A 27,915-nucleotide genomic window follows, 5' to 3' on the forward strand; every position below is an offset into this window, starting at 1 on the left:
GGCCAATTCACCTGACCTGAACATCTTTGGACTGTGCGAGGAAACTGGAGTACCCATGCATTTCAATAAAGTCATCTCTCATTCTTCTAAATTCCAAGGAGTACAGGACCTACTTACTCAAAATCTAGTCATAAAATAGTCTCTCCATTCCAGAGATCAGCCTAGTGAACTTTCTCTGGACTGCCAGTATTTCTATCATTAGTTAAGGGGATCAAAACTGTTGTTAGAATTTGAGCTGTTGTTTAATTTTACCAAGAGTTGCATATTTGCATACTTCATTCAATTTAAGAGAAAACATTTCAGCTACCATCCTGCTAAAAGTTAACCTTCATTGCAAACAGATTTGAGTACAGGAGCAAGGAAGTCTTAAATATAGATTTAAGGATCTTGATGAGACTGCAATTACAATATTGTGTGCAATTTTAGTCTCCTTACTGTAGAAAAGATATACTTTCCACTGAAGGAGTGCAGGAACATTCACTAGTCTCATTCCTGGCACAGCAGATTTGTTGTTTGAGGAGTGATTGAGACTGTGTTGAGTGGAGTTTAGAAAAATGAGGGGGGATCACATTGAAATGTGTTAAAGTTCTGATAGACCTGGACAATCTGGTGTCCAGACGGAGGAGCTGAAAATGTGTTGCTGGAAAAGCGCAGCAGGTCAGGCAGCATCCAAGGAGCAAGAGAATCGATGTTTCGGGCATGAGCCCTTCTACAGGCTGCCTGACCTGCTGCGCTTTTCCAGCAACTCATTTTCAGCTCTGATCTCCAGCATCTGCAGTCCTCACTTTGTCTAGAATGAGGAGTCAGTCTCAGGATAACAGTAGTCTTTTTCAGCGGAGATGAGGAGAATTTTCTTTGTTCAGTGAAAAGTGTTCTCGTGGACAGAGGTGGAATTCTCTGCTGCAGAAGGCTGTGGTGACAAATATTTTGAACATAAATAAGATATTAAAGATATATTTCCAAAAACTAAATATGTAAAGGTGTATGGGGGGAGAGAGGGGGATTATGATATAGAGAGAAAGGATGAGCAATGATCATATTGATTGGTGGAGTGGGCTCAGTGAACCAAATGGCCTATTGCTGCTCCTATTTTTGAAGGTTCTTTAACCTCAGAATAAAGGATACAGTATAAAGGAAATAATAAAATCCTGAAAAAACATTCAAGTCAAGAAAGCAAAGGAAGTGATGAAACAGAAAAGGGTGACCCAGTGGTCAGTACTATGAAAGTTACATCCTGGTTTCTATAATTTTTCTCGCACTAGATTCAAACATTTGTCTTCTTCAAATATCATCACTACTCAATCAAGTCTATTTCATAAAATTCTCAAACTTTAATCATCAAGTTTACATCATCTTTATCTTTCAGTATAATTCCTCCCAGCTCTTATATTCAGTTTGGATGCTGATTCAGGTTCTGAATTGCATAGGGACTGGACTCTTTATTCAGCCATATTTCCTCATCCCGTTGTTCTTTCTGTTCAACTCTGTCTACCATTACAGCTGCTACCTCAGGGCTGAAGATATTGTCTGTGGTCCTGTACTGTCTGGTCAACCGTCTAAATGAGACATCAGAGGAAGCATCGTCATCATCGTCATCTGAAATCTTGGTGTGTCCATTTTCACACTCCTGGTTGTCTTCTGGCTCTCTGAGGAGTTTCCTGAGATCATGTCTCACCAACATATGAAATCCAATAGCACAGAGGATGAATACTAAGCCAGAACAAACGCCTGACACAAAGTATAGTGCTGCCTTCTCTGGGAGACCTGAGTTGAAACAGATTTGGCAAAAATCAAATTTGTTACGCAGACTGTAAACTAAGTTATCAGCCATCTAGCTTTTGAAATGCCTTTCTGAGAATTTCTGAAATGTATACCAGAGATCAATGGGAGAATTTTAACCACACCCCCGGGTGGTGTTTTAAAATCTTCAAAATCTTATAAACATGGACCCAACCTGCCTTGACCTTGGACATCTTCAATTTAAGTTGAGGCAATCAGGAGACAATTAAACTGTTTCATGAGGCAGGTTGGTCATTTAATATTTAATAAGGGTGCATATACCTCATTTTACATCCATTTTAATTTTAAACTGGTCTCCTGGGTTTCTTGGACCTCAGGAAACCTGGCAATGGGATGGACACAACAATAGTTGGATCTGGGAGATTAGCATCTCTCCAGCACTGCTGGTGGGCCAGGCCAAATACCGGGACTTCTCCCTGACATACTAAGCTAACCACTGTCTGCCTGATTATTCCCCAGCTCCCATTTCACACACTTCCACTAAATTCTAGTCTCAAAGCTCTTTTCCCACCAGCCTTTTTTTTATCCCTTTCTCTTTCCACTCTATTCCCCAAACGTAGCCAGGTGCTGCAGACCTAAGACTCAGCAGCCAGCCAGCATCTCAGATTGGGAGCAAAGGGCAACTAAAATGTAACCTATACTAAAGTCCTGCATTAAATATTTTTTAAACATCTGAGACAGGGTTCTTCTTCCAAGATCCTTGAACGTAAGATGAACACTCAACCCTTGCTTCCCTGTTAAAAATCAAGCCCAAAGGTCTGGAGATTTTCCCACATATAATGTAACGAGATTAGTTATTAATGTTTTCAATGAATTTACCTCCATGACAAACAGCAAGAGTCAAGCCAGAATCTCATCAACTGTCCCACTTTATCCTGTTCTTTCTTTACAATGAATTGGTCAAACAGGCACTGGACAGGGTGCTCATTTAAACTGTAAATTTCTGCCATTATTAACACACGTCTGAGTTGTTAGTGAGATCTTGGGAGTGGAAATTCAAATAAAAGATTGTCTCGGATCTATGAAGAAAAAAGGCTGATCCATTCAAGTTTAGTCAAGTTAATTGGTTCAACGATTTTCATTTATATAACTGGGAAGCTCAAAATATGAGTGAAAGTAAAAGGAAGGTTAGCAAGTGAGCTGATAATAACCAATCTCAAATCACTAGCACTGTAAATTATATTATTATCAAATGCATTTAGTCTTCTTAATTTTAAAGCGTTGTTAGTCACATCAGCCGCACAAAGAAACATACCCCTAAGGTGGGCAAAAGTGGCCAGAGAACTGCTAACAATCACGACATCTTTGGCATAAAGCATAGATATTCTTGGGCCTTTATACCAACCACCTGTAGTAAATAAGTACAAACTATCTGAGAGTGCTTTCATAACTGACTATCTGTACTGTGCAGAATTTTGCTGAAAAAGGATTTTGTGGCGAATGGGTCTCAACCAATTCTAAGCTGAAAATGATAAAAATAATGTGCATGGATTTGGAATTATGCTCTGCAAATGTCAAGTATCACATTTGTATCCAGTGTAAAATGTGTTAAAACAATTGCTATCCTTTCTCTTTAAGATAACAGATGCATTGCTTATTGCATATTGGACGTGTGCCCGACTGTTCACACAGAATAATTTTGAAGGCAAAGGTTTTATAGAATTGAGTCATCGTTTCCAATTTCTGCAGTTTGTCAATATATATTTCCATTTGTTGTAGCAAACACATTTTCATAATTTCCTCAGGAATTGCACATATATTTATAACCAAGATTCTTTTTTTTAATCTTTAATAGAATGTGGGCCCCTCTGGAAAGGCCAGTATTTGTTACTGATCTCTAATTGTCCTTGAACTGAGTGACTTGCCGCATCATTTCAGAGGGCAGTTAGTCAATCACATGCAGACCAGATTCAGTCAGGGTGACATAATTTCTTCCATAAAGGACGTCAGTGAGCCAGGTAGGTTTCTACAACAACTGACAGTGGTTCCATTGTCATCATGACTGGGACAGGCTTTATTTTCCAGATTTATTAATTGGATTTAAATTTCACTTGTTTCTGTTGATTACTAAATCAGTGAAATTTCCACACACAACTATGTCTGTATTTTTTAGATTTGTTCTCATGGTTATTCTTGCCTAACTCATAAAATGTCTATTTTGGTCATTTATGGTCTGTATTTTTATTCTCTCTGAAGTCTGCTGCTTCCCAAGATGCAACTTGATTTTGCACCTGACTATCTCACCAAGTATGCATTCTTCAATAGATGTCAGCAGGCTCTGAGAATGCCATCGCTGAAATGATCTGTACATGAGTTTCTTGACATGAATTTTTAAAATTTGTTTCTAATTCTCTCCAATTCTCTTCTGAAGGCACTGGCTCCTCATGGAACACAAACAACGGCCTCCTTAAAATGCTTTGCTCAAGAATCCTATTTTTATCATCTCCTCTTCAGCGACTACTCTAGACTGGGCAAAAGTGAGGACTACAGATGCTGGAGATCAGAGTCTAGATTAGAGTGGTACTGGAAAAGCACAGCAGGTCAGGCAGCCTCTGAGGAGTAGAAAATTCGTCATTTTGGGCAAAAGCTCTTCATCACGAATGAGGCCATTCTAGAGTACTCTAGACTGTACAACTTTCAACAGAAGATATTATGGCTGATCTCACCCATTGTCTATACATGCATACTTTGTAGTGATTCCCTCTGGGAGGCCTGACCAAACTTTCATCTCCCAGGTACAGGCTTGCTTGCAGAGGTCAATTGTAGTACCTTATTTTTGACTTAACTGAGATCAATTAATTATGTAGTCCAATCTGGGACCTTTATTCTTGTTTTTGGAATATCGTACTTGCACAATAAGTTAAAATGACTTCCCTGTGTTTTTTTTAATTTATTCACTACAAGATGAAGGCATTGCTAGCTAGACCAGCATGAAGTGATTTTCAACTTGGAGGAGAACTCACTCAATGATACAGTATTCTGGTAGAAAACTGTATGGCTCAATTTTAAGTGTTTTTGACAATTACCAGTTATATTTGGTAGTTTACTGTGCTTTGGAGGAGGCTAATATTTTACAAAAAGAGCCATTTGTTGTTGGTTCAAATAGTTCTTTAGTTTTCAAAGTGTAACAACACCACTAAAAAAATAAATACGATAATGTAGAAGTGTTTTTTTTTCAGTAACTGGTTTACTTGCGACGTATATATTTTACTCAATTCCATGAAACAGACGAATATTTGAATGTGTACCATGAGTGTAATCCGATATTAGGAATGGCTTCACTGCTCCTGGGCCAGTTTCTTCAAACAGCTTTTTTGGAACTGTAATTAGAAAATACAGATAATTAAAGTAATATTTTTAATTTATCTAGAATCATAGAGCTGTACAGCATGGAAACAGACCCTTTGGTCCAACTCATCCACACCGACCAGATATCCTAAATTAATCTAGCCCCATTTGCTAATGTTTGGCCCACATCTTCCAAACCCTTCCTATTCATTTACCCATCCAGATGCCTTTTAAGTGTTAGAATATTACCTTTTCATTTAGCAGCTTGTTTGAACATGCATCGCCCTTTGTGTGACCTTCAGGTCCCTTTTCGCATCTCACCTTAAACCTCTGCCCTCCAGTTTTAGACTTCCCTGCCCTGGGAAAAAGACTTTGAATATTCACCCTATCTATGCCCTGCATAATCTCTCTTTTATGAGTAATACATCTAAGTCTTTGATTTTCTTACCGCATGTGTATGATACTTGCAGTTGTTTGCGGACTCCAGGGAAACAGGGATCACCAAAACTCAGAACACTGGCAATGATGGAACAATTCGGTTTGCCATGACACCTCGATGACACTTGTTTCAGAGCTATAGGTGACAAGCACTCTTAAAAAGAACAAAAGTTATTCAAACAATTGTACCATCTGATTTTCATCAAATACATGGCCCCTAATCGTGAAAGGATACGAGTACAGGAGGAAGGGGGACTTGCTGTGTAATTGTACAGGGCCATGATGAGGCTACACTTAGAGAATTGTGTGCAGTTTTCGGCTCCTTTAACTGAGGAAGGCTGTTGTGGCTATGGAGGGAGTGCAATGAAGGTTTACCAAACTGATCCTTGGGATGGTAGGACCTACATATGAAGGCATCAAAGGGTAGGGGGAGACTGCGGGAATAGGGTACAAAATTGGATGGTGAGCCATGATCGCATTGAACAGTGGAACAGGTCAACAGATGAATGGCCTACTCCTGCTGCTATTTTCTATGTTTCTGTGTTTGCATTTTAAGTCCTATCTCTACAAGTGCTTATGTGTTTTCTGGAGGGATGGAGTGAATGGCCTCCTTTCTCTACTTTGATCTTAGGATCTAAAATTAACTATCGTACTGGCAATGCGAATTCAAACCGTTCTCTCAATTTCACCGAATATTCTCCTCTTTCATGTTTGCCAAGCCTTTATACTTCTAAAATGATAGCAACACTTAACTATTTGTCAATGAAAATACATCCATTTAATTTAACATTTATTTCCTTACCTCATTGATGAACAATAGCTGTGACAAAATAATAGGGAATAAAAAGCAGTGCAATTAATGTTACACTTAAAAACATTTTTTGAAATTCTTACATAGGATATGGAATTTGCCTGCAAGGCCAGCATTTGTTTGCTCGTCCCTAATTGCCCTTGACCAAATTGGCTTTCTAGGTTATTTCAGAGCTGTTAAAATTCAACCATAATCCAATGGGTCTGGAGTTACATGTAGGCCAGGCCAGGCAAAGAGAGCAGTTTCCTTCCCTGAAGTATATTAGTGAACCAAATTTTTTTTTAAGAACAATTGATGATGGTTACATGTTTGCCATCACCTAGTATTTTTACCTTAATTCCAAATGATAGTTAATAAATTAATAATGAGCTCTCAGATCATGAAATCGTTAACGCTGTTACTTTGGTTATCATTAAATACAGAAATCAAAAGGATTTCAGATCTCAGTTCCCAGAATATGCTGAGTTAGCTGATTGGGCTAATAAACATAGATGAACTCATGGTTCTTGCATTTGGTGGTCAGTTATATTTGCTGGAAAGTGTCTTGTGATAGCTGAACAAAAATAAGAACTAAAATGACGCCGATACTGGAAATCTGAAACAAAAGCAGAAAGTTCCCTCCCACTGTCCAAGGATGTGCTGATTAGGTAAATTGGCCATCTCGATTGCACATAGTGATCAGAGATGTGTAGGCTAGGCGCATTAGTCAGGAGAAATATAGGGTTATAGGGTAGGGGAATGGCTCTGGGTGGGATACTCTTCGGAGGGTCGGTGTGGACTTGTTGGGCCAAGTGACCTATTTCCGCACTGTAGGGATTCTATGGAAGTGCTAGAAATATTCAACAAATTGGGAACACCTGCCAATGTGCTCACCAATATCTGGCGTTGTACTATTCACAGAGGGGCATTCCATATTCCCATGGAGGACTCGTCCAAAACTTGCAGCATATAGGACAAGGATGGTTTGGTTCTGACACTGGAGTTGTAATTCTTCGTTTTCACATGCAAGCTTGCTTTTGTGTCCATCTGTAACATAAAAGAAGAAAAACTGGATGAAGCTGGAAAACAGGGATGGGGTTTGGACCAAGTAATGAATCTGTGCCCATTTGTTGTGATCTAAACTCCATGCTGTGGCTAATTTAAATGAAGGACATTATGGCTCACCGAAGACTTCAAGTTAGCCAAGCAGTGTGGTAGACAGAGAGAGGGTTGCACGGATGGGGGAACCAGTTAAAATGTGTATCACATGTGCCAATGGAAATTTGATCCTTGCCTCCAAATACTGGGCTGAAGCATGCAGCTGGGGAAGAGGAAGAGATCAAAAGCAGGCCTGTGTGAGACTCGAGAAACATTTTTTACAGAAAAAAAACACAATGAGGTAGAATTTCCATTGAAGTCATTTCTCCAGGGTTTCCAATAATTTTCTGCTGAAGTTATTGCGATTGGTAATTGGAATACACCTTGCGGAAATTTCAGGCTGATTTGTATGCAATTAAACTGTGAGGAATATTCCTAGGGAATAGGCATAGTCATGTTTGAAATCAGGTTTCTTTGATATTCACATTATGATTTTCTTATGTGTAAACCCCAAAGCAATATGCTTATTAACATTTCACAACAGTAGTATTGTAACCATTCTTCTCCATCCGCACTCTAATTATGGTACCATTATGTGCCTTGCTAAAACACGTTATCTGGGTTTGTACTTACCAGGCTTACATTTATATGAAACAATCAGATATTTGTTGGTCCCAGGACAGGGATCAAGTCCAAAAACCCGACTGTTGACTGAAAACTGGCAGGAGCGTAGGTTTTGACACTCATCATACACTTTCTGCAAGAAGAACAAATACTGTTTACTCTGTGTGGTACATGAAGAAACAAAATGATCATGATGCAATGAACTGCCCACTGGATAAATAACATTTTCTCATTTTTTTCCAGGAAGATTCCACTTGAAGTGAGCCACAATAGAGAAACCCATGTTTCCAAGTGTTTCCCAGTTACATTATGTGCCAGGATCCTCAGCAGCACTCAGCACACGTTGTGATTTCTCAGCAAATTTGATGCGGTTGAGCTAATTCATAACAAATGTTTTTAATGCGATACCCCTGACAGCAAAAAACTCGCATTGCATCAGAAATATCATTTTTAGGTATTGTTTAAAGATTGCTGAAACAATATCATTAAAATTTCATTAATTCCTACAGTGAAGGGCACCATGCAAACTATCATGCATATTTTTATCCAAGTGCATAGATATCTGTGATCACGTGGCCTTGATGGGAGGGCATTAATAATAGATTTATTTATAATATAATGATTATTATATAAATAATATAAATATATACTATAAATAATATAATATACAATAATTAATAATATAATTAATAATAAGACAAGGACTTAATAGAGAAAAAGACAAAAGTGATTTTGAGCACATATGTGGAAAGAGTGTGTTCTTTAAAAATGCTGCTGATTGGTTCCATCCCAGGCTGAACATTCTCAGCTTCCATTGCCTTCCCTGCTGCTTCATTGTATCTCGTCACTGCCACTGCATTTGCAGGAAGGCATCTGAATTTGTCAGGCAGTGAATCTCAGCTTAGTAGGTGTGGATGATCATTTCATTAGCTGCTACAAATTTTGGGCATAGCTCCTATCAACAAATAAATCTTATCCTTTCAAGGAAGGAATATTGCAAACTAAAATCTCCTCTACTCCATAAATAACAATTTTACATTATTTCAGTTTAATTAATAGAAACTGTGAGAGTAAAATTCCTCTTTGGTATTTTGTTTTGCATGGAATTATATAGGTTAAGTAAAATAGATGGCAAAGCAATATGCCATTCAACGCAAGCTGTCCAAGCCATTGTTTGTAGCCCACACAAGTCATAGAGACATACAGCACAGAAACAGGAGCTTTGTCCCAACTCATCCATGCTGAACAGGTTTTCTAAACGGAACTAGAACCCCATTTGCCTGTGTTTGGCCCATATCCCTCTAAATCTTTCCTACCCATGTAACTATCCAAATATTTTTCAAATGCTGTGCTCTCCATCTTTCCTCAACTAACTCTGTCACAAACTTTTAAATGCTTGTTGACCACCATGGCAATACTGGCATGTAATGTGCTGACTCTGTTACTGTGGATTTAGTTGTTGTGGCCTGGAATTCACTAAAATCCTTTGGACTTCCTCTGTCAGCACAAGAAAAAGAAATCCTTTCAGAACTCCAAATATACTGCCAGCCCTGCTGAGTTTTTCCAGAAACTTTGTTTTTTTGTTTCTGATTTACAGGAATTCTTCCTGCCTTTAAAGGAATTCCTTTGTAATTTGTAACTATCTTTTCCAGCCATTTCTATGGCCTTGGCTACATCATTGGTTTTCTGCCGTGTCAGATTATTGACTTTTCTCAAAAGCATGGCCTAGTTTATTGTTCTTTATGACTCCAATGAACATGTCTATAAGTTTGGTTTCTAACTCTGGGCTTTACCTGCCATTACAAGCAAATTTCTTTAATTCAAGAGTGCAATTTACCTAAATCTGATTTAGCAAATGCTTCCTCTTTTGGAATGCAATTCTTAATGTAATCACCAGACTGACAGTCCAAACTTTCATCAATTTCAACATATTCCTTTGAACTGGGGTCTCACAACAACACTCATTATAGACTACATCAAAAACATCCAACGCTATCATCATGAAGAAAGTGTTTAGTTTTTCTTCATATCCTATTTTAATCATTTTCAGCCAAATCTGTTTTCTTTTATTATGACACCAATCTTCTTTGTTAAAGTTGAATTCCCACATTGTCCTGAAATATGTATTCAGTGCTATTTTCTTCAATTAGACACTATGCTGACTCACTGCGTACCTGAATATGATGGACAAACATGAGATTATCAAATTGCTGAAAGCTCCTCAAACTCAACTTCTGAACTTTCAAAGAATGTGTCAGAAATCTTTCAGTCTTAATTTCTGAAATGCAGTGTAAACAAGAATTCTATTCTGTCCTAGTCATTCTTTTTGTATTGCACCAAGAGAAGATTAACAGGTCCATTCGTAGCAGATGGCCATTAATGAACTGACATTACTTACAGTTTCCCTATGGAGACAGCAATATCACAAAATGGTCAGATCTTAAATTTTATGACAAAACTCAAGTATTTGCCCAGGTTTGTTTATTTAGTTTCCTCTTAACTTCATTATACTATTCACCTCAATTTTCACATCATCATCCATCTCTAGCTAAAGATGTGACTTCTGAATTCCCCCTTTAATTTTTTTTTGGTAACTATATTCTAGATCTTGTTTTGCTTTTTCTAGAAGAGGAAACATTCTCCCACTCCATCTACTAGATCAAGATCTTTCATGGTTTCAAAGTTATTTAATTAAATCAATCCTCAGCTTCTACAAGGAGACCAAAACCATTGGTTATTTTATGATAGTTATAACCTCATTCTCCTAAATCTTTTTTACACCCTCTTCAGTTCCTTTATATGTTTTCCACACAATGACAAACAGAATTGTACACAATACTGCAAGTATATTTAGAGCTGAAAATGTGTTGCTGGTTAAAGCGCAGCAGGTCAGACAGCATCCAAGGAACAGGAAATTCAACATTTCGGGCATAAGCCCTTCATCAGGAATGAAGGGCTTATGTCCGAAACATCGAATTTCCTGTTCCTTGGATGCTGCCTGACCTGCTGCACTTTAACCAGCAACACATTTTCAGCTCTGATCTCCAGCATCTGCAGACCTCACATTTTACTGCAAGTATATTTAACCAAGGTTCATTACTTTGTTATGATCCCAGGGGATGCTACTGTTGGAGAAGTTAGATCTCAAAATAAAATCTGTGTGATATAGTTAACATGGTGCTCATTCACTGCTTTCATAAGTTTCTTTAAATTTATTACACAAAAACAAAAACAAAAAGAAACAACCTTTAGAACATAAAAGAATAATATCTGAAAACACCCTGCAGAACAACATTTCCATCTATCCCAATGTGACCATTTAACAGCAATTCAAATTCAGAGAAATTGTTTCAAATCTATAAGATTGGATATGTGATTCTGCCCAGTTTCTTCCTGTGAGCTGTGAAGTCTTTTCGCATTAATACTCTCACAGCTGTGAGCCCAGACTTTCTCAGCTTCATATGTCCGATAAATTTCTAACTAAATGCTCCCAGTCTGGAAGCTTTACAAGCTAAATTTCTACATCGAAGTAACTGCGGTTTCTTGTGCTATATTCCTTTTTTTTGAGAGAAACTATAGTTACTTTTGATTCTAGTCGAGTTTCCACTGAACTACCCAAAACATTTAATCTTGGGGTTTTCTAGGCCAAAATCAATACTTAGTTATCCTGAACCAAAAGCAAGCCAATGGTCTTCAATGTTTAGACTCCCGGTCACAAGCCAGTACAGTAAAATAATCTTCCATTAACATTCCAAGCGTTCCTGTTCTCTGATACTTACTGGATTTCGTCACTGTTCCAGAAAGAATATCTGATCTAGTTTTTCTTTGGAATACTTATAAAAAAGTACCAATCCCCATATGCCACTATTCTAAAATTCAAACTCTTAAAATTATTAAAGTCTACAGATAAAATGTAGACACTTTTCATCTCAACATATGTAGCACATCTTAGATAATTGTCAATTCCTTTCCTCTAGAAGTAAGCCCCAGTGTTTTGTTTGTTTTCTTCTATTTGCAGTGAGTTGCATGCTTGTATTCCTGTACTCCCGGATTTCTCAGGCCATTTCGATTCTTACTTCCCAAATAAAATGTGATCTCCTTATTTATCTTGTCAAACCGCAGTACCCTACACTTTGCTATGTTGAAATTCATTTGCCAATGTTATTCTCATTCTGCAAACATTAACTTCCCCTTGTTAATTTGATTTTGAAAACCTCAAATTTGATGAGATCTGCAAATTTAGAAACAGTATTTATAAGCGATTAATTTGCATTTTCAACCTGGATGAAATTTACATAACCCACCGGTATAGCAGTGAGGGCAGCACAATTGGTGCTTTCAGCAGAAGAGTTCGTTCTACCGGGACACAGATATTCACTGGGAATACGGCGACCATAGAAAGCAGACAGAATGCTAATAGATGTCTGAGGTGGACAGCTTACTGTCAGGCGATCTCCATCACACGCATGAGCTGTGTGGTTCTGTAGAATTTTTAGAAGGTATCCTAGAGAATGAAAATTGATTACTGACAGACTGAGTGGTAGACCTATCATTAAAGTTGTGAATTACGCACGTCATTTAAACTAATATTTTATACAATCAGCCTGTATTTTAAATTACACATTCCTGTCACATTCCTACCACACCTGCTCTTGGGATCTTAGGTACATTGTTAAAACAGTCTCTGCACCATCATTTTGTAAATTGACATAACAAATATTTTCAATTTCACCAACATTCTATCACCAATAAAAGGGTTCACATTTTGTTTTCAAATCCCAGCATTAGTCTTACTCCAGCTCAGTGGAGGTGTTTTTTAGTCTAAGCTTTCCAGATCACTCCCACTGTTGCTCTGAATCCAGGATACTGTTTGATTCCAATCAGAGGCTCATGTTTCAGCCACTACACTTGTTGCAGTTGAAATATTTTCCCTCCTTTAAAGGGGTTAACCCTACTTTATTTCAGGAGGAGTGTGCACTTTCAGGATGGTGATCAGAAACCAGTGGAATACCACAAGGATCGGTGCTGGGGCCACAATTCTTTACAGTAGATTTAAATGAATTGGTTGACGAAAGTGATTGTACTATTGCAGGCTTTGAAATGTGACAAAAATATGTGGGAAGGCAAGTGGTGAGGATGACACAGAGTCTGCAGAGGGATGCAGACAGTAAAGCAAAATCTTGACAGATGGAATGTTATGTGGGAAAATGTGAGTTTATGAATTTTGGCAGGAAAATAGAAGAACTGAATATTGATTAGCGGTAGAGTAGCAGCTGGGTGAGAGGTAGAGTGAGAAGTAATGTGGCAAGTGATTGGTGAGTAGATTGCCAGATTGGTGAGGAAGTGAGTGGCAGGTAGGTGAGAGTAAAAGCATAACACCTTAAGAAATAGGAACAGGAGTCAACTCCTCAAGCCTGCTCCACATTTCAAGAAAAGAATGACTGATCCAATATTCCTCACGTCTGCTTTCCTGTATTTTAGTCATAGCCCTTGATTCCCGTATTGATCAAGAATCTATCTATTTCAGCCTTAACCATACACAACGACACTGCCCCCACAATTCTTTGTGGCAAAGACTTCCAGCGACACTCAATCCTTTGATAGAGGAAATTCCTCCTCATCTCAGATTTGAATTGGTATCCCTTTATTCTGAGACTACGTCATCTGGTCCTAAACTCTCCCATGAGGGGAGACATCATCTCAGCATTTACTTTGTCAAGACCCTTATGAATCTGATATGTTACAAATTGATCATCTCTCATTTTTCTATGTTCTAAGTTCCAGTGGGTAGAGTTTAACCTTTGTTCATTAGGCAATTCCCCCCATAACTGGAATCATCCAAGTGAATCTTTTCTCAACTGCCTGCAAGGAAACAATATCTTCCCTTAAATAAGGGGAACAAAACTCTACATAGTACTCCAGATTAGTCTCACCAGCACATTGTACATTTGCACTAAGACTTCCCTAATCTCATACTCTAACTGATTTCAAATAAGGGACAACATACCATTAGCTTTCCTGATTATCTGCTGCACCTTTGTGCTAACTTTCTGGGTTTCATGTACAAGTACACCCCCTCCCCCCTCCAAGTCCCTTTGTCTTACAGCTTTCTGTGGCTTTTCTTCATTTAGGTAATATTCTGTTCTCTTGTTCTCCCTTCCAAAGTGAACGACATTGCGTTTTCCTACATTATACACTATTTGTCAACTTTTTGCCCACTTACTTAACATATCAACATCTCTCTGTAAGCAGTTGGTATCCCTCTTGCAACCTGCCTTTCCACCCATTTTGCGTTGTCTGCAAATTCGGCTACATTCACTTCCTTCCTCCAAATCATTAGTATGCATTGTAAACAGTTGTGGTGCCAGCATTAATCCCTAATGAATTATTGTGCCAGGTGGATTAGTGGAGGGCAGTATTTGATATTAGTGGATAGGATGAGTGAGGGGTAGAGAGGCAGGTGGGTGGCAAATTGGAGTGCGAGGGTGAGGGATTAGGATGGCAGATACTTGAGGGAGGGTGGCAGGTAGGTGATTAGTTAGAATGCCAGATGGGTGAAAGGGTAGATTTTCAAATGGGTGAGGAATAGATGTGCCATATGGGTGAGGAACTAGGTAGGTAGGGTTTAAGGTGTGTGGGATGCAGGGTGCCAGGCATGTGAGGGGTTTGGGTGGTGGATTAACGGCGTATAGGGTGGTCAACAGGGAAGGGGTAGGTGATTGGCCCTGATGTCCATATTGCTGCAATGACTATCTTCCTCTCAGTTGATCTGGGGCACACAATGTATACTTAACCAGTGTTGCGTCTCAAATTTTCTCTCCCTCAATCCTGAATAATTTTAGTGACATGTAAAATTAAGTGGTGATATTTTTGTTTTAGCAGGGTGTGGAAATCTCAGATCAGTGCAAAATACATTCATCATGTTTCCATGGAAACTAGCCGTCCACTGGAGAGCATTTTCATCATGCTCCTCCACAACAACGTTTGTCTTTCATTTCCCCAGCAGCTGCAGCTGGCATGTGTTCCTCCCAAATAAACTCATACTGCTGTACCAGCCACCTGGATACAATGGACAGTTGTGCTCTGATCTGTCTCCTGACTGTTCCCATGATGGGCAGGTAAGATCAATCTTGGACTTGCCCAGGCCATCTAGTTCCTTTCTGATTTCCACCTATCTTTTCCCTCTCTTGAGGAGAACATCCAACCAGCCCTTGTATCAGAGCTATCTACTGGCTCTTCCCTCTCATACCGTCATATTTTTCACAAATATGATGATTAAATTAGTTTCACGTGCAGTGATGTATTCTAAGTTCTAATCATTGGTTGCATTAGAAATTCCTTCTAAACTTTTTATGCTCTACTATTAACGGTAAGTTATGTTTTTAATCAGATATACCAGCCAAACTTTATTATTTACTGTTTAATTAATTCTATTGAGTACCTTGAATGACTTCAGCTCCATTTGATGCAGCTCTAGTTTTATGTTAAATCAATCTGTTCAGAAATTTTATGACACATCCCTGGTGCCAGTCAAATTTGAACCACAGTGTTCTATCCCCGAGGTAAGGGCAGTAGTGCTGTATCAAAAGACCCTTGTAGCGTTTAATTAACCCATCATAACAATAACCTCTTCTATTCTCCTGCTAATACAGAACTTGATTATTGGTGAAGAAAGAAACATAATGTGAAGCTTTTTTCCTTGCATCTACCAAGACAGATTCATGAATAACATATTGCAAAGGAAATAACAATTTATAACAGGTGAGAAATGAGTACTGATTAGTTGATGACAGGACTCGAATTGGTCAAGGTATTCCTTGAGGCAGACATCAGGGAGTAATTACCCTCTGATTTTTATTTTGTTTGAATTGCGAAAAAGACAAGTAAATTCTGATTTTTCAAAGCATTGCAATGAGCCTACCAGTGAAAATTTGCCCCAGTGCTTTTGTTCATTAAAAAAAGTATTCTCTCGACTTGCAGAGAGCAAGACCCTATGTAATAATATACAGGTACATAGCTTCTAGTGAGTGTAATGCGCCCTTGGATTGGAAGTCTAACTGATAATCTTAAATTGTCTTTCACTGTTTTACTTAGCACATCCAGGATTATACAATAAGGGCTATCCAATCACAGAATCAAATGTAATGTTGGACTATGTGTTCTGTGTTTTGTAAATATGGGCTAGTTGAATACAGTTATTACTTCACCTGTTGTGATTGTGTTGTTTGTTTTGATTCGCCAGTCATTAGAATGTATAGCCTGCAGCACACCAACACAGAACTTCATATATCGCCTGACTAACTTACATAATAGACAGAACTTCTTTTTGGTTTGATAGTAGCATCCTATTTATGTAGAGTACCACACATGTTGCAAATGTCTAACAACTATTCGCTTCACTTGTTGCTTACAAGTTTGAGTCATTTTATCTTTCCAATGGAATTTAAGATAGACTGTGCATTTTTCAATACCTTAATCTTAATGTCATTCCAGTGAACTGGTGTTGAATGTTTTCAACGGCTCCCTTATTTAATTAGGAGTGCACAAAATAGCCACACATACCCCACTCTCAATATTGTAGCCACAGTAATAAGAATGGTCCAACACAACTCCTTGGGCACTTAATTAATTTTATCAATTTGAGAAACATTAATTTACTGTTTGCTTTCTATAGCTAGTCATTTCTTTATAATTCTATTTCATAACCTTCACTACCAAGAACTTCCTTCTGCAATTTTCTCCTTAATAAACATTTTATTGGAGCTTGCTTGACAGCTGAAGTACAGTTCATTAGTAATTGTCTGTCATCCACTATATGGTTAAAATGGCCATGTATGAGCTGTCAATTAGTGTTAACATACTATTCAACCATTGAAAACATCAACATTGTTAAATCCAATTTTGCCTTTGTTTAATATGCATAACTCTTTTGAACAAAACTAAAGAAGATGTTTAATCTAATTGATTTGACAGCCACTTCAATAGAAACCTATCACATGAAATAGAACTGTTAGGGCATAACAGTACCAGCTCCTGCAGTAACCACTTGTTGTAGAATGCTTCAAACATAATGATGATTGCCGTATGTTCCTTCCCAAGGACACTCTGGTGCGGTTGTAACCGAAAAAAAGGCATAGTTGGGTCACACAAATCTCTTAACTGCCGACTGTCTGGACCTGTTAATGACTATCTTGACCAAAAATGCTATTGTGCTTGGTATTCTCAGGGGATCGATTAACCAAGTATTAACCTAGTCTCATTCTGCTTAGTTTTTGAGATAATACAAGATCAAGAGATTCCAGACCAATATGAACATTTGCCACATATTTCTGTCTGATTTCAACCTTCCTGGTGTGAGACAAATGTAATTCTCATTACACTACAGACACTAGAAGTAAACTTTACTGCACCTGCTATCCCCAGGCAATCTACCATCCAAATATTAACTAGCCATGTTTCATAGTTTTCAAAATCAGACAAAATCAATTTTCTCAGTCTCATATGGCTGTGGCCTTTAATGTACATTTTTGAATATAAGCTGAAATCCTGACTGAAATTTCCTTTCCTCTCTAGGAACTTTGAGAAAAATTGTATACTCTGCTGCAGCCAGCAACAGTGTTTGGTCTAGAAATTAGCTCCAGAATCTTCTGGTAGTTCTTCCTTTGCACTTCTCCAAAAGCCTTTACCTACTAACCAATCAGATCCTGTAAGAAAGCAGGTTTAAGATAAAGTTAATTAAAGATTCACACATGTCTCAAGGAGTCTACGCACTTCCTTCTCAAACTTGAACTGGTCTGACATTTTTTGAAAGTATTGGATTAAACCTTGTTATTGACCTCAATAACTCTGAGGCATCTCATTTTGAGGTGGAAGTTTGCAAATTATGCTGTGTTACACTGAAAAGAATTCTGTGCAAAAAAACATGATTTTGCTATCTATACATCAAAGCAATCACTTACCCGAGAAATCCGGAGTAGCTTCAGATTGAGTACAGAGATAAAACCAAAACATTGTTACAAATGAGAATCTCACTTGACATCTATTTTTTTTCAATGTGCACATACTGAAGAATTGATAAAACTTCTGAACGGTTATGTATTTTCATTCTAGTGAGTGAATAATCATTTCAGTTCTTTAAATCGCAATTTGGTGTCAGGCTCCCAGCAGCTGTGATGCTTTCACTGGTGAACTGATGAATTGACAGCTTTCTTTAACGAAGGCTGGTGGCGCACAAAACTAGATACCAACGAATTGTCATAAATTAGATAATGGGAGCTGTTTGTAAACACTGTCACAAGACAATGCTCCACATTCAATATCACCCTTTGCTGAAAGCTCTGCTTCTCCCTGAGATACTTTCAAAGGGCAAAGGCAGTCCCCAAGTACTTTGCATGAGCTGCCATTCTGAACATAACAGTGAATGTTGTAGGATTAAATAACCAGCATGAAAGTAACAGCTGAGTTCTATTGCTTCCTCACAGTCATCTGCACATATACATTTGCCAGCAGGCAGAATAGTATAACTACAAAAAGCAGAGAAAGTAAGGATGTAAAATATGGATGTCTCCTAATGGAAGGTCATTGACCTGAACACTAGGTTAAGATTTCCAGTAGACATGGAAGTTGTGATATTCAGTGAGACTCTGCTGCTTGCCTGTGAGGTTAACATGTCCTCTGCACAACCTTCCAAGAGAACATCACCTAATGTGTTGCTTCAAAGTGTGTTCTCTGCTGTTGAGGATGGTTCCTAAGGCTGGAGACTCAATCAGAGAATTCTGGATCAGTAGTGCTCTTTTATTCCTGATGAAGGACTTTTGCCCGAAACGTCGATTTCGCTGCTCGTTGGATGCTGCCCGAACTGCTGTGCTCTTCCAGCACCACTGATCCAGAATCTGGTTTCCAGCATCTGCAGTCATTGTTTTTACCGACTCAATCAGAGGAGCTGCAGCACAACAGACAACCCGGGGCATTGTCATCTGATTATGAACCATTCATATTTAAAGAGAAATCCAAAACTTTTGTTTTAACTAAATAAGCTATGTCACAAGATTTCATTTTCTTTTAAACAAAACCATTTAGTGTTGTAAATAGAATAATTAAATAAAACAATATTTATATTGTTATTTGTTATATTAATATAACAGAATGGTTTATAACTACAGAATATATGTTGCATACTCAGATTTCTTCCTACTTCCTACTTGCCCCAACAATTTCTTTATAAGAAACATTAATCTCGACGTTCTTTAATTCTGTAGAGATCACTGATAAGAGTGGATGGGGTAATCCACCTCTTTAGTCTGAGTAGTAAAAATCTCAAGAGTTGTGTAAAGTTAACAATAAGAAGTTTGTTGCATTGCTGTAAACTGTACAGGTTAGCTGAGTACTTCCAAGAATGTGGCTGTTCATAGTAGAAGTCTTCCAAGACAAGCCATTGATGTCTCAAGTTTTCCAACTATAGCGACTTGCTTGAAAGAGTTAAAAAGAGCACTCAACTACATCCTCAGTGAATTCAGGCACTAGACAAAGATTCTTAGCAAATCAAAACTCAAAGTGACAATCAAAGAACATAGGAGCAGACTATTTGACCCTTGAAGTCTGCTTTGCCACTCGACAAAGTCAGGGTTGACCTGCCCGAAGCCTTAATGTTCTTTTGGGTCAGCTCATCATAACCATCAACTCCCCAGTATTACAAAAAGCTATTTATCTGCTATTTAAATATTTTCAGTGACAAGTCTCCATAAACTCTGAGATAACAAATTCTAGATATACTCTACCCTCTTGAGAGAATAAATTCCTCCTAATGCCAATATATCCTTTCTTAATTATGGGAACCAAAACAGCAGCCCAGTTACAGCCTAATCTAGTTGTAACAAGATCTTCCTATTTTTAAACTTCATACCCCAAACATAAAGGTTAAAATTCCACTTGCCTTCTTAACTACTTACAAGCACACGAGACATTTTTGTTTCATGTACCAGAACACCCAGGTCCATCTGCATTGTACGTTTTTAGAGTCTGTCTTTAGTTAGATAAAAATCTGCCTTTTGATTTTTCCTACCAAACTGCATTATCTCACACTTACTAACATTAAAATCCATTTGCCAAGTTTTTGTCCAGTCACTCAATCTTATATAGTTCCTAGCATATTCCATATGTACTTATCACAACATGCCCTCACACATATTTTTGTATGATCAAAAATCTGGACACATTACACTCTTGCTCCTCCTACAAGTCATTAGTATGGATGGTAAATATCTGAGGCTCCAGGACTGATTCTTGGCACTCTGCTAATAAAGCCTTTCCAAAGAATAGGAAACCCATTAATCCAGCTCTCTATCTTCTCAATCCATGCTAATAGATTACCCCAAATACCATGAACTCCATAATTGCACTTTATTGAATGCCTTCTGGAATCCAAATATATTACACCTACTGGTTCCCTGCTGTCAACTCTGGTTGTTATATCCTCAAAGAACTCCAGCAAATTTGATTGTGTTAAGCTTTTCTAAATATCCTGCTGTTTCATGATAAATAATGAACTTTAGCATTTTCCTAATGGTGCACGTTAGGCTACCTGGCTTATAGTTATCTACCCTCTGTCTCCCTTCATTCTTGAACAAGAATGTGACATTCATTTTGAAATCCCTGGCACCATCGCGGAAGCCAACAAGTTGTGAATATCTCAACCAATGTCTCCACTTCCTTTAAGATACTTTGATGCAGGCCATCAGGTCCTGGTGATTTGTCCGCCTTTAGTCGTATGGGTTTCTCAAATACTTTGTTACTCATGATAGAGATGGCTTCAAAACCTTCCTCCTATTTAGCATCTTGCTCATCAGGTACCTTTGGGATGTTTATAGTATCTTCCATCATGGAAACCAGTGCAGGATTGTTTTTAATGTGCCTTTTTCCTGTTCTCCATTATTGACTCTGCAATTGTATTCTTCAAGGGTCCCACACTCACTTCATTTATTCATTTACACAACTGTGGATTTCTTGTTTTATTCTTTATGTTTCTTGCCAATTTAATTCCATATTCAATTTTCTAACTCTTTATTAGTTGTTTATTATCTGCTGCTAGTTTTTAAAGATATCCAATATTCTTACCAAGCATTAACTTTCACTATTTTACTGCCTTTGTTAACAACAGATGTTCAATTCCATACTGATCTTCTTTTTAACCAAATACATTTTTGCTTAACGTTATGAAATATTTTCTTAAATATCTGCTATTGCTCATGCATTAACTTCCTCCTTAATCTATTTTCCCAGCCAGCTATTGACAACTCTTTCTTCATTGCCCTTATTTTAAGTGGAGGATACTGGTTTGAGATCCAATTTGCTCATCCTTGAATTGAATTTGAAATTCTACCATGTTGTGATTGATAATATTAGAAGATCCTGAATATGAGAGCTCTTATTAATTCTACATCATTGCATGTTATTAAATCTAAACTACAGGACGACCACTGTATCCACAGACTCGGTTTCCACTGTTTGGGTTTCTCACGGTTTACCACAGCCTGAACATATTACATGGACGGGGGCTGCCGGGAAGGTAAACTTCACATTTAGATGAATGGTTTTGGGTTTCCATGGTAGATCTTGGAATGTATCCCCTGCGAGTATCCCTACTTTAGCCTGTTCCGAGGTACATTCTGCAATGTATTGCTCTAAGAAACAATCCCTCATGCACTCTACAGATTGGTCTTCCAAGTTAACCTTTCCCAGTTGGTTTATTCAGCCAATATGCCAGTTAAAAGCACCCACTAAAATTGTAGTGCCCTTCTTACACACCTCCATTATTTCCCAATCTATACATTGTCCTACAGTGCAGTGACTCTTTGACGGCATATGAACAACTTCCACTCAAGTCTTCTTTTCCATGTTATTCCTTATTTTCACTCGAACTGATTCCATATCATTAGCACCTACTCACCACTACACTGATGCCTTCCATTTTAACAAAATTAACCAACTCCATTTTCTTTTTCCCTCAGCACACCATCTCAATTATTTTCTCATCTTTCACCCAAGGTTATCTTCAGCTAGGTCACACTGTCTGTCTCGTTACACTCTGTACCCCTTTCCTGATCACTTTCCTCTCTTTCTAACTTCTCACTGGAGTTCAAGTTCCAATTTTTTTTATTATTCGTTTTGTTGTCTTTTTCTTCTCTTTAAATATGCTTTATCTGCAACTGAATTCTACTTCAAATAGATTACATTACATTACACAGATTACATTACATTACTTACAGTGTGGAAACAGGCCCTTCAGCCCAACAAGTCCACACCGACCCGCCGAAGCGTGACCCACCCAGACCCAGGCCCATTCTCCTACATTTACCCCTTCACCTAACACTTTACCCCACTGCAGAAATGAAGTTACTGCACTGTTGCCTGAAATAATTTTTTTTTATTGCTTTGAACTCTAACTCAACTTTTCGTTTTCTCTTACCCTAACTTTGTTTATTTGTTGCAATACATTCATGGATAAATCTCCACTCTCCAAACATGTATTAAATGATTGAAAATGGCATAACTTCTTAAACATGTACAGTAAAAGTTCACTATGCAACTCTTAGTTTAAATTTTAGCCAAATTTCTGATATGCCTTATGTTTATTCATGGGTTCAACATCCCATCAATTTTGTTACAATCCAGTTATGGATCATGAACATTTAAAGCTAAATCCATCCACTTTGTTTTAAATAATAGAACTAAGAAACAAAATGTAACTTTAAAATAAAATAAACGTTATTGTATATAAAATAAATAAATGTATAGAAATCAAATAAATGATATTATCATCACATAAGCAGCACATAGTCAACAGTACCCTGATGGTTGGAATCATACCTAGCACAAAGGAAAATGTTTATAGTTGGTCAGTTCTCTCGTCTCCAGGGCATCACTGCAAGAGTTCCTCAGGCTAATGTTCTAGACTGAAGCCCATTCATCTGCTTCAACAAAACCTTTTTTCCGTCATAAGGTCAGAAGTGAATATGTTTGTTGATGATTACATTATGTTCAGCATCAGTGGGAAGAAAATAGAACAATATTTTCAAAAAAGAATGAGGCAAATACTTTACAGGGAAAACATTATTGAGTTATGACAAAAAGGCAAGAGAATGGCACTAATTTGACACTTTACAAAGAGCTAACCAGAGTTTGTGATTTTTGAAAAGATTTGTAGCTCAGTTGAGTTTAAGGTTGTAAGTTTGCTCGCTAAGCTGATTGATTTGTTCTCAGACATTTTGTCACCGTGTTAGGTGACATCATCAGTGAGCTTCTTTTGAAGCGCTGGTGTTCTGTCCCACTTTCTACTTATGTGTCTTGGTCTGTTGTGGTGGGTGATATCATTTCCAGTTCTTTTTCTCAGAGGTTGGTAAATGGTAAAATGAGAAAAAGAACGGGAAGTGATAACACCCACCTTAACAGACCAAGACACAATAATAGAAAGCCAGACAGAACACCAGCACTTCACAGGAGGCTCACTGATGTTGTTACCTAGCATGGTGATGAAATGTCTGACAACAAACCAACTAGCTCAGTGAGCAAACTTACAACCTGAGCTAGTTAACCAGAGTATAACAGAAAGAATGACTATCTTTTGAGCTATTACATTCCTTGATTGAATGATTCTACCATTGATGGGCAAAAATTATAACATAATCAGAGATCATGTTGTGTTACTAACTTTGAGAGGAGATGATTGCCTAGTGGTTCTTATTGCTAAACTATTAATCTAGTAATCAATATAATGATCTGGATACCTTGCTTCAAATCCCATCATGGCAAATGGAGAAAATTGAATTGAAATAAAAATCTGGAATTAAGAGTTTAATGATGACCATGAAATCATTGTTAGAAAGATCCATCTGGTTCACTAATGTTCTTTTGCGAAAGAAATATGTCATCCTTATCTGGTCTGGCCTACATCTGACTCCAAGACCCCCAGCAATTTGACTTTTAACCACCCTATTGGCAATTAGAGATGGGTGATAAGTGTTGGTTTAGCCAGTGATGCCCAAATCCCATGAATGGATAAAAATATACTTGAGCCATTGATCTGGTGACAATCCACTTCTTGGAGTGCTGCAACTTAATGCCCAGTGAGTGATCAAACAGGTCTGGCTCTACATCAAGTTTCTCATTTTAATTGTGAGCAGCTCCAGTGAAAGCCAGACCCTTTTCCACATTATTTTTTTAAAAATGTGATTTAGAACATGTTCAATGTTAGCCCCTAAATTTGTTGCACGGAAATGATTTTGTCTTGGCTCCTTTGTCCTTTCTCATGCAGCAAAAAGGGTAAGCACAGCATTGGTTCTAATTTAGTCAACTTTCACTGTTCATGGCAAAATCTTAGTAAAGACAGAGTATACAGTTTGCAGTTTTGATTGTACACTTAAGGAAACACAAGGTATTAGAGATACAGTGCAGAAGACACATTAAAGATATATTTGAATAATATCAGTTCTGAGAAACCACATGGTAAACAGGGTTGTCTTTGATAGAAAAGTGGATGTTATAGGTCATGTTTTCAACATATTGTCTCGCTAGCACCAATTGTTAACCTGAGAATGTATCCTTTTTTTAGAAAGTTTTGTGATTTACATTTAAAAGAAGTGAAACTATCATGGTATTTGAACAGATGAAAGACTCAACAAATAATCAAGGTATTTTTCAATGTATAATTTCAGTTACATCACTCTGTAAATTTTTGCTATAAATTCTGTGCCTTACAATTGTGTCCTCCACAATCACCTGAAGAAGGAGCAGCACTCCGAAGGCAAGTGCTTCCGATTAAACCTGTTCGACTATACCCTGGTGTTGTGTGATTTTTAACGATATTATGGGTGATTTGATCAAAGTATTTAAAATTACGAAGGAATGGCCCAGGGTATATGAAGCAGACTATTTCCTGTCAATTAGGTCTAGGATTCAACTATATAGATAGAAGATTAAATTCAAGATTTAAAACACATCGTAAGGTAAACTTTTGTCTGAATGTTTGGAAGCAAGTTATTACTTATGCACAGACCATGAAAACATTCAAGAATAGATGAGATAGTAATTTGAAGAGAAAAGCAATGCAAGTGACACATTGTCGTGCTTTGGTTTCGATATAATTCTAAATAAGTAGACAGATTATAAATGGGAAATAAGAAACTCGAAGCAGCAAAAACACATGAGAGCCTTAGTGCCATAACATGCAATGTCAAAGATGTAGAAAGTAACTGCAAAGGTTTAGCTATTTAAAACTAAATCATGCAACTAAGACTGCAGATAGTGTAACATAAGTTTTTTGTTGTAATAAATTGACTCCATTGGGTATCTCAGAGGTGGTGGATATTGCAGTTCTGAGGCTGCTTTGTATGACATGTCCAACCACGACTAACACCTGCACCAAAAATGCTGCTAAACCATTTTTGAGTTGATTACACTTTATATTTTATTTTTACTTATCACTTTTTTCAAGTTAGAAACAAGTTACATTGCATTAAAATACAAGTGAATATGCACAGCTGCCAGAGTGCATGTCAGTTATAAAGAATTTACACTAACTACAGTACAATACTTCCTTCACTACATGGCCTTACTGTACTTTAGATTCAGTTCCAATGCCACCATAAATCCATGGAGTTCCGTTATGGACAGTCTTACAATTTATTATATTCTGCTCAGTACATTTCCAGATATGGGTCCAAAAGTACGGAAAATATATTAATGTACATCAGTAAAAGTAGTTTGCACATATTGGGCAGGGAAGCTAAAGAAAATAATTTCAACTTTGTTACTTTAAATCCACTATTTAATGAATTATATTCCAATGTAGACTTAAGTGTTTTATTTTCCCCATATTTTCAGAGATTTAGTTGTTTAATCATGAAAAAAAATGTAATCTCTGAACTAAAGCAAGAATCATTTGTACTGGATTAAAGTGGTTCACAAAGCAAAACATCGTAAGATTTTCATTGGAATATAATTTTGTTCCTTTTCCCTCTGACACATTGCCAGTTTTCAGTAACTATTTAATTTCTCAAAGCAAATAGGAGAATGTTGCTAAGAGAGTCAAACCTTTTGGTCTTGTACTGACCAAGACTGACACAGAAGAAGCCAAACTTGGAAAAAGAACACCAATTTATTCAGCTGAGAAGAGGCTGTTGGTAAATTGGACTATAGTTAGTGTAGATATGCAGTGGGATCTGTTAATTGTCAATATTACCTAGCTGTTAAAGCTCAGAACAAGGTAAGTAGACTGTGATTCATCAGGGTTTTCTACTGTAGAGTGCACCAGGGATTGGCAGACTCATCCTCTTTTCTCTGAAACTATGTAAAACCAAATAGATGGTGCTGCCACAGGGCCCTTCTAGATCAAGCTCTTGCTAACATGTTGATTGCCATCAGAAGTATGTCTTTGATGGAATGACCACCAAACTCTCACCTCTTGCATACTTCTTGAACATAGATGACCCTTTGCAGTCTGAGAATCTACAGCTGCAAAGAATGTACTTACACTGCTTAATAAACTCTATCCACACTCAAAATTAATTTTGAAATGAAGCAATCAAACGAGCTCCGAGTTTTCAATATAGTCATTGAGAAATCTACCAATAGGTTCCCTAGTACTATCTACTGAAAAATTACATTCGCTTTTCAATGTACAATTCTACGTACAGCAAAATGAACTTTATTTGTGAAAAAGAATTCTCATTATTGAGAGAAGGCATATCAAAACAATGCTAGTGGCTACTCTGATCAAATCACATTGTTGCATTTTGTGCAATCTCAGTGCCCCTGATGGGTGCCACTTCTGCATCTGAATGGAGTCCATTGACCTTGATTATCCTAAAAGATGAAAGTATCTCAAAGATTTGAACAGGTGAATAATATATCATATTGCCCGTTTGCAATAAACACACAAATGGTTTACTCTTCCAACAGACTACTTCCATTAAGCCAAGCAGACATTTTTTGTCTACCACACAAATTAGAAAAATGATGAGTTTCAATGGCAATATAATGCCAGGTATGCAGGCTTCATGGCCCAGTAACCCATGGATCGTATCAAACAACACACTCCTTTGACTGTTTACAGAAGGCAGTATCCTGATTATGCTCAATTAGTTCTGCATTTGCAAACCTCAGAACACTACATCCAAAATGGATGTGATTCTGCTACTGGGCATTGTTAGTTCTGACTGTGCTAAGAACTACATTGAGAAGTGACTTAAGATTGTTAGTTGAGTTTATAGTGTGAAGCACTTGCACCAGCTAAGCTGCATCCTCCCACAGTCCAAAGATGTGCGGGTCAGGTGAATTGGCCATGCTAAATTGCCCGTGGTGTTAGGTAAGGGGTATATGTAGGGGTATGGGTGGGTTGCGCTTCGGCGGGTCGGTGTGGACTTGTTGGGCCGAAGGGCCTGTTTCCACACTGTAAGTAATCTAATCTAATATACTAATATGCTTTGTAACCAAAAAGTCTTTCCATGCATTGCAACTTTGACTCTATGACTGTATGAGTCATAAAGGCTAGCAACACCTGCTACATCCATATGGCAATAACCCAACTAAGCAGGGTCCACCTGGCTGATCTGAGCTCTCTCAGCCACAATTGATAACTATCAGCTCCTGAATAACTCTGAATCAACACCCTCTTCTCATGCTGTATAAATTGGTATGCCCTGTTAAGTATGTTTTATTGTATGTTAGTCAGGGTAAATGCAAGATGACAAATTTCAACATTATGTCTCTTTTTGCAATATTTAAGTTCAGTGCAACCAAACAATTGAAAATTGACTTCTAAAGGGTTACCAGCAAAGTTTAAAAGAAATGAACTATTCTTCAGTTAATTCTTATTAGATCAC

The 27,915-nt window shown here is 37.7% G+C and overlaps 1 protein-coding gene across 1 annotated transcript; it reads right to left on the reverse strand.

The window, feature by feature from the left end:
• Positions 1-1,390: 1,390 nt before the first annotated feature.
• Positions 1,391-14,296, reverse strand: si:ch73-335m24.2 (protein eva-1 homolog C). Its single transcript, XM_060831985.1, has 8 exons — positions 14,262-14,296; positions 12,343-12,542; positions 8,048-8,171; positions 7,211-7,363; positions 5,537-5,680; positions 5,049-5,120; positions 3,056-3,148; positions 1,391-1,764 (listed from the first exon to the last, which is right to left on the reverse strand). Exons 1-8 carry the CDS (start codon positions 14,266-14,268, stop codon positions 1,391-1,393), a joined length of 1,167 nt encoding a protein of 388 aa, XP_060687968.1. The 5' UTR covers positions 14,269-14,296.
• Between the last annotated feature and the right edge of the window lie 13,619 nt (positions 14,297-27,915).

The sequence above is a fragment of the Hemiscyllium ocellatum genome, chromosome 11, assembly GCF_020745735.1.
Source record: "Hemiscyllium ocellatum isolate sHemOce1 chromosome 11, sHemOce1.pat.X.cur, whole genome shotgun sequence".
Classification (NCBI taxonomy): Eukaryota; Metazoa; Chordata; class Chondrichthyes; order Orectolobiformes; family Hemiscylliidae; genus Hemiscyllium; species Hemiscyllium ocellatum.

Coding starts and splice junctions, on each gene's coding strand:
- si:ch73-335m24.2 (XM_060831985.1), bottom strand. Junction 7,364..8,047: donor TTCATATAAATGTAAGCCTG/GTAAGTACAAAC, acceptor TTTATGTTACAG/ATGGACACAAAAGCAAGCTT. Junction 5,121..5,536: donor GCAAGTATCATACACATGCG/GTAAGAAAATCA, acceptor TTCTAATTACAG/TTCCAAAAAAGCTGTTTGAA.